The 8,229-nt window shown below is 41.5% G+C and overlaps 1 protein-coding gene across 1 annotated transcript; it reads right to left on the bottom strand.

Annotated features, from left to right (window-relative positions):
- Positions 1 to 478: 478 nt before the first annotated feature.
- Positions 479 to 7,126, bottom strand: scn4bb (sodium channel, voltage-gated, type IV, beta b). The gene is made up of 5 exons (XM_070844165.1): positions 7,042 to 7,126; positions 2,337 to 2,500; positions 2,017 to 2,236; positions 785 to 914; positions 479 to 575 (listed from the first exon to the last, which is right to left on the bottom strand). Exons 1-5 carry the CDS (start codon positions 7,124 to 7,126, stop codon positions 479 to 481), a joined length of 696 nt encoding a protein of 231 aa, XP_070700266.1.
- Between the last annotated feature and the right edge of the window lie 1,103 nt (positions 7,127 to 8,229).

Raw genomic sequence — 8,229 nt, 5'->3', positions numbered from 1 at the left:
AAAAGTTTGACTGTTATCAGACAAAGTTACTGGCTTCTCAAAATACACAGACAGAAACAAATATAACACCTTTAATGAGTTGACCAGCGTGGGCAAAGGAGGTAGACATACAGGAGGCCATGTGGGAGGTGATAATATGAGATTAGAACATGAATCCCAAGAAACTCAAGCTATAGTGACTCTGGTAGGTGCAGTTATCCTGTAGATGTAAACAGTTAAATTGTGTGCACATTTTGAATAATTATGTGCACGTTCATGCACATTCATAGTTGTATATCATCTGCACAGTTACTACTATGTGCACATGTGGTAGCATAGTGTGCACATGTTTGTATTCCCCTTTGAGGGCCACAGCCAGGCAGTTTTTAGGATCCCAACTTGAACATAATGAATTTGCATGTGTGCAAACACATGTGCATATACAAATATATGCAAAGGAGGTATGAGTACTCATATGATTATATATACATGCACTTTCTCATTTCTTTTTTGGTGTTGGTTTTGAATCAGCTTTGGATCCTGAGAGGCCATTTTCTGTGTTATCGATCCCTGATGAAGTTACAAGGCACTCCTTACTGCAGTGGGGAGGAAAACAGAGGAAGATAAAGTTAGAGCTGTACATACGCAGCGGATCGAATGAACATTCAAGCTTGCTTCATAGTAAATGTACTTCAGCACAAACAGTATCTGAGCCATCCAAAACATGCTACCAACAGTGCACTCTGATGAAAAAGTATGACATGATTGACTTGCTGATAAATATCCAGGTAGTTGGAAAACTCACTTTTTCTCCTCAAGCTTGGTAAGGACAAAGAGAGTGAAGTTCTTGAGCAGCATGAAGCCCATTAACAATGCGATGGCTCCACCCACAGCTGAGGCAATCATGGTGGCCAATGTGTTGTCCACCACCCTCACTGCAAACATTAACAAAAGACCATGGCGATGGAAAAAAAAAAAATCTACATTTAAACAATTTAAGGAGAGCTTCCTAATATTGATAATATTCTGGCTGCCTTTTGTGCTGTTACAATTCCTCCTAATTTGAGACAAGATGGTACCACCACAAGAGATTAGTGCTGCAGCTGTCTCCAATAAACCGGCAACATTACATATAGCTTTAAAATAAACAAAGAATTAATAAGAGCTCATTTCTTTGCTCCTTTTAGACTTTTGAAATCACCTTCCCAGAACCATTTTCGTCATAAGTTTTTCTAACACTCACTCACTGACAATAATCTATGTGGGCGAGTGTTGTTTTTTTTTTGCTAATTTGAACAAAAACTGCATGATTTATAACTACTTTATGCTTAAACCTTAAAACTAGAAAATGCCCCCCTGGTGTGTGTGTGTGTGTGCATGTGTGTGTGTGTGAAGGACCAAACCTGATTTAATACAAAATATCAAACTGAACAAATGCACGAACAAAAATGAGCATTAAATCTGCAATAAATTAATTCCACAGCATTTATTTTATCTTCCGCTGTCACCTCAGGATTTATTTTCCTTCTACAGGATTATTTTCTTGTGCAAGGTTCATTTGTCCTCAGCAGAATTCACATCACTTCAGTAGGACTGCCCTTGTACATGTGGCCTGATTTATTTTATCTTCAACACGTAAATGAATGCATGTTCTAGTTTATTTTATCGTCAGTATGCACATTATGGCGGCATGAAGCAAGCCCCAATGAGCTGTCCCACATTTGTGATTGGCCAATATACAGTATGTCAGGGCATATAGTTAAACTAGGAATATCTGTAGGGATGTGCTGTCAGATTGGGCGGTTTTCCACATAATTGGGATAATTTTAGTTGCTGAAAGGGGTAGAAAAATTATTGAGCCACTAGATGAATAACAGGCTGATTTAGGATAATTTGGGCAGGTTTTTAAAAAACATTGTGTACTGCATATGTAACTAAATAACTCACTGGGATACGAATCTGCTTGAAGACTCCATTTCTATGTAGAATGACAGTAAAATAGATCAGACTCCCACCTCACAGACTTTGACCACTCACATTCGTCCACCACAATGAGGTTGAAGATGGCACTGTGGTTCCTGCCCTTCTCTTTCGGGTTGCGTCCAAAACAGGTGTACTGGCCTCCATCCTCGAAGGTGATGTTCCATAGCAAGATGGAGATGTTGTTGTGAATGTTCTTCCCCACAAACTCCACCCGTTCTCGATATATACTCACATGTGGCTCCACACCCTCTGCCTTTATCACTGAATCACACACCTGATAGGACCAACAAGCTGTCAATCATCCACAACTACCACCTCCACGTAACCAAAACCAAAAACTGAATCTCTCTCTCTCTCAAACAGAGGGCTCTTACCTTCTGCATGGTGCCGTTGTCATTGAATTGCCAGTTGAAGTAGAGGTCCTTGATGCCGATACAGCTGGAATATGTGCAAGGCAACATGACCGTGCTGCCATTCACTGCCTCCAGGAAGGGAATCTTCCCTACAGACATCTCCAGGGCCTGAGCAGACCACACGCCTGGGGAGGAAGAGGAACAGGAAGTACAGCGCGATGAGACCACACAGATCCACACAGCCCCAGTGTGGTGTGAACAAGCCCGTCTGCTTTCAAGCAATTGGTCAACTTTCCTGGGAAATTAAACTGTTCACTGTCTTGCTGAGAGTTAGATGAGATGACTGATACTACTCTCATATGTTTCCTTTAAATGATTATGATTACAGCCAGCAGCTGTTAGCGTAGCTTAGCATAAAGACTGGAAACAGCTAGTCTGGATCAGTCCCAAGGTACCAAAGCCTGCCCACTAGCATCTCTAAATCTTATTAATGAACAATGTCTTGTTTGTTATATTTGTACAATTAAAATAAATAAAAATAAAATGTTAAAATGATAGTTACAGTTTTACAGGGGTTCTGTGACAAAATACTTGTATGCCAGGAGCACTGACTTCCTGAAGTACGGTCATTGTGAGAAAAGCAGCAAAGACTTCAGGAAGTTACTGCTCCTGTCAAGAACTAGTCTTGATTTTGAATAAATAGATCTGTATCAATCATTTCAAACTCACAGCAGCAAATAAGCATATTCCCAAAACTATCCCTTTAAGTTTCACTTTCTCAGATAAAAGATAGACAAATTCAGGGAGAAAATTGTTCAGGTAGAAGAATGCTTGACTACCGGTTTTCTTCACGTCTTTGCAAAATATTCTACATAAGCCATTCACAATGACTTCCACAATATCTGTACTTGAAAAATAGTCCAAATTAAAAGCTTCAGGCTCTCTAAAATTTGTGCAGCAGCTCGTTGGGCTCATTTTGTGATCACATCCCAAAACAAGCCCTGTGTGCTCATCCAGTTACATGTGAACAATGAGACTGAGTAAAAGTTAACCTGAATCATACACACCAGAACACTGGAAGTGCTAAGTGCTCAAATCTTTTTGAGCAATCAATTTTGATATTGTTATTAAGTAAAAACACAAAAAAACTCTCTAACACTGTCTATAATACATCATACATCATAGATTATTTATCCTATTGACCACTGAAGTTTAATTTTTTTGATGATTTTGAACACATACAAACATTAAATGTTCATTATTTGCACACGACAATCCAAACCCTCAGTAACACGACGCCACAAAGTCCTTGCTGTGACATTACTGTAAATAACAAAGGATGAAATCTGCTTTGGCCCTTGAGACAGTTAACAGTAACTGTACACCAGAGACCACAGCCAGAGAGCATCAAGAAGTCACATGGATCACCTCCACCAGGAAAACTGGCACATCCTTTTTTATTGTTGTCTTTTCTCTTTTCCTCATTGATTTTTGAGTTAGCCTGTGCTTCACCTTCCCATTTAGCTGCTCAGTTTAGTGATCAGACATGTGTCAAGGTCACAGGTAGCAAAGAGTCCCAGTGTAAACCCTCAGCAGGTCAAGAACAGACTGTACTGTACGTCTCCTCTCTTCTCTTTCGCACCATTAAAGCATCCTGTGCTTATTGCTTCCATCTAGTGTGTGAGGTGTAAACTACATGCTCACAAGGTGCTGAGCAGAACTAGTACACGGATGCAGAGGTTATAGGGAGAAAACTCAGCACTGACATACACCTGGATATGATCAATGGTTGCAGGGGGCAGCTGTAACATTTCCTGCACTGTTTGTAGCAATCCTGAGAGTCTGCTCGCTGGTTTGTGCACACCGCGTTACGCTTTGCTCAGAACATGGTCAAGGTCAAAGTCTGATAAGCGCCACTGCAGCAAATAGGAGCAACATTGCTAAGAAGAGCAGATTCGGCTTAGCAAAGCAAAGGAGAGCATACTGTGTGTGTGAATCTTATTGACTCATTCTCATCTTACTGTTGCTATCCCGATAAACACACTCTCTCCTTTTCCTCAGCTGGTCCCGTACGACACAGTGAGCTTGCAAAAACAGTCATAGAAAGGAGTGAGGAGAGAGTGACAGCATCACTCCTCATGTCTCCTTTCTCATGCACATTTTTTAGTGTCACTCAGGCTTTTTTTTAAAACATTATTTTTGAAACATTGTACTTTCATTCAATGCATTTACAGAAGCTGCTGACAAGAAAACCGAGAACAAAACAAATGGAATCACACGATAGAGTATCTGTTCCTCTTCCAAGAACGTTCTGTTTTGTCTCTCATAATATTCAAATATTACTCTCCCTTAAACCAGTAGCCCACTGCTTATTGTCTCTTTTAATTGAGGTTCCCAATTAAAGTTTTGTTTTGCAAGGTAAAGTTTGGTGCTTCAGGTGAAAGTAGAACAGCGATGCTCCAGTTTCTAGCCTATTTATGTCAACTTTAGAACTGTTTTTTTTTTGTGGATGAATACACAAATATAAGCTATCCACATAATTTTTAAAGATATTCACTGGATCCAAATTATGAAACACCATAGCCTGGCTGATTTGTGAGACAGATACTGAACTTGATATTTAGGTTAGTTTAAAAGAAACATTACAATAACGTCTTCAAATATTAACCCATACTGTAAACAGACAATATTGTAATGGAGCCCCTGTTTTTTTTTTTTTAATTGTGATCAAATTACACACTTAGTAGGATATTTTAAATTATTTTTTGGTGACACTGTTTCTAAATGGCATCAAAACCACTTTGGCCTTTGTGTATTGCAGTTTCTTCTTACTTATCAGCTGGCATTTACACTAATTCTAAAAGTCAGTCTAAGGTTGACCTCACATGAATGCCACTAAATCATCAATTTGAGGCCTTAACACTGGGATTTTAGGTTAAGATGGGTCAAGAATCAATCTTATTTATTAGAGATCAAAAGTATGAAAGGAGGCGTAATCTGTGCATGAGAACGGCTCCAAGTTTGAATAGATAGGGTGTTAAAAAACAACATGAGGCGTCTCTTTGCTTTCTCAAAGCTGTCCAGTCAATGCAGAGACACGAGTTGCAGACATCACTACAGCACTGTCTCTTTTAAGTCAGAATGACTTAATTCATAGACATAAGCCTCCTTTAGTGCACTCACAGTCACCATCTCACTCTTAATACCAACCATTTCCATAGCCAGCCTGATTTCTCATCATCATCCATGTTAACAACAATCTGATGGTTCATCCACAATATAATGATGATGTTTAGATGCTTTGCATCAGCATCTTTCTCTCTGCTACTTGGCCACCTGCATCTGCTGCTTAAGTCTACCATGCAGTTCTTGTTTAGAGGTGGCAAATCTGTTTCTTGTTCATTCTAAATAAAGACAGCACCTACGAGCAAGAAATAGCTAAGAAAAAAACAACAACATTAAACAATTTACCTGGCAACACAATTCCATAAACAAGTCAGTTTATGTGTGTAAATGAGAGGGAGAGATAGTTAATGTGATCCACTTTACCTGAATGGGAATGTAAAAAGGTAGGTTTAATGCATGTTTGCTGCATTACTGCTACACTGATGCTCCACACCCATATCATAAGTAGGTTGGGAAAATTCCAAGAAGTATATACTGCATATAATGAATGTAGGAATAATGTTGGAAAAGGCTATTAGACATACATATACTAACAGGGGTTTTTCACTCAAAATAGGCAGATTGTTAATTGTCAAATAACAGCTAATTCAAACTTCTATGCCAGCATACACAGTGCATTTCTTTGCAGACATTAAGGAAACACTTACTGGAGATGTGGTGTTGGGTATCCAGTAATCACACCTGATACTCTATATTCAACACACTATAACCCACATGGCAAGAGGGTATCATCTCTGTCACTCTTAGATCTGTGTGTGAATTTACTCAGGACAACAACGCCTAATCTGTCAGATCTTTACTGTACAACCACTGCAAAAGCGTTTATGACTCAAAACTCAAAACAGATGGATTACTGGACACTGGTCCGAGTGACACTGCTGCTCTGTCACTGCAGATACATATCTTGTCGAGCACACAATGCTGTGAATGGCAGGGGCTCGTTTATAGAGCCTACACAAGGGCAACTTTATTCTGCTGACATTTCCTTTTGCGGACATTCAATCCCAATCCGAGCCAGTATGGATCACAGATAACGCCACGCTGTTTAATTGCAACAACATCCTTAACTCTATCAGCCAAAGACTTTGCTCCAAAATACCATTAATCAAGAAACCCTTCCAGTCTTGTCTTTTCTGTGTTTCCAGGCAGAACAATCATCACGTTTTGCTCATTAGGTGAAAGACACAACCTCCAGAAAAAAAATGCTCATGACGAGCAAACTAGTCCTGACGACAAAGCAAAATTATTCTTCGAAAACTAGCGTACCAGCACATGTAATAAATACAACTGCAGCTAACACCCATGTAGGGCAGAAGTAGATGAAGGTCAATGTCAGATTTGGCAAAGCCACAACATCATTGCTCTGCAGAACAACACAAATACACACTGATAATAACACAAGATTGTGTTATTAATAAGGAGCAAAAGGGTAAAGAAAGCAAATATGAAGAGATGATGGAGACACTGTGCACATCAGCTGTGGCATAATCATAATGGAGCAAATAAAGGGAGGTGATGTAAAGTGAGAGACAGACATTACCAAGCAGCATAGAGAATATCAGGCTGACAGCTGCGTGTGGAGGGCCCAGCCTCAGGGGTTCAACCCCGACCCACTGGACCTCCATGGCAGCCGGATCTGCTCCAAAACAAGTACTGCTGCAAGATCCAGCCCGGGATAGCTCGGGATAGCTAGTAGGGTATCCTTTAGCACAATTCTCTCTCTGGTCTGCCTCTCTGGTTCTGGATTCAAATCTGGAAGCTGCGGTCTGCTGGGTGTTTGGACCCAAAAATGAGGCACGTCCCAGTGTTGCACCTACAATAGTCCCAGGGGTGGTGAGCCTGCCTGCCAGCACCCGCAGCACTGTGGACTAGACTGTAGGTTAGACAGAGGGCAGAGGAGGAGGAGGGGAAGGAGAAACAGGGAGAGAACGACATTACAGTAAAAAGTTTGTACAGATATAGAGTATGTTTGCATATTTCTTGCATGCATGTATCCTGATATGGATACAGTATCACTTTGTCTGAATGTACAAGGGGTAAAGCTGAAAGAAAAATGAAACTGAAAACAGGATTTGAATCTTAGCACAGTTCAAGTTTTGTCATACCTACCTGCTTCTGCAGCCGGTGTTCACTCAGAGGCCAGCAGGCTGCCTGCACAGCTGAGTCAGTGTGGAGAGGACAGCAGCGGAGCGGCAAACGCTCACTGCGCACAGTCAGGGTTCACTCAAGGAGAATCCGCCAGCCAGCACTTTCACTGCAGAGACAGCCACGTTACAGCACCAGCCAGGAGGAGAGACAATTAGGGAGGAGAGGAGGAGACAAGCAGGAAGACAGACAGAGACGCAGGGAGACAGACGGACAGGAGGAAAAGCTGCTGCTCTCATTCCTCCTCAGCAGAGCCCCAATGAAGCTGACTCCTCTCCCTGCCCGTCCCTCCGGCTATCTCACAACTTTTCCCCATCCTCCCCGTTGGCTGCATGCCACCCCTCTCTCTCTCCCTCCCTCATCTCTCTACCCTCCCTCACCTGCCCCCACATCCCTCATATTCTCTTTCTCTCCTCCATCACCCCCATTCACTCCTCCTCTCTCCACTCCCCTCCCTCCCCATCTCCTGACTCGGGGCGTGTATGCAGACTCAGGCACTTTTGTCAGAGTGTTTGTGAAGATCAGAGAAAAGTTCTGCAGTGCAGGTTGAGGAGGAGGTTGTGTAATGCAGCCCCAGGGCCGG

Source organism: Pempheris klunzingeri, chromosome 14, assembly GCF_042242105.1.
Source record: "Pempheris klunzingeri isolate RE-2024b chromosome 14, fPemKlu1.hap1, whole genome shotgun sequence".
NCBI classification, from domain to species: domain Eukaryota; kingdom Metazoa; phylum Chordata; class Actinopteri; order Acropomatiformes; family Pempheridae; genus Pempheris; species Pempheris klunzingeri.
Note: the sequence above shows the minus strand (reverse complement) of the source record. Positions and strands in the feature narration are given on the sequence as shown.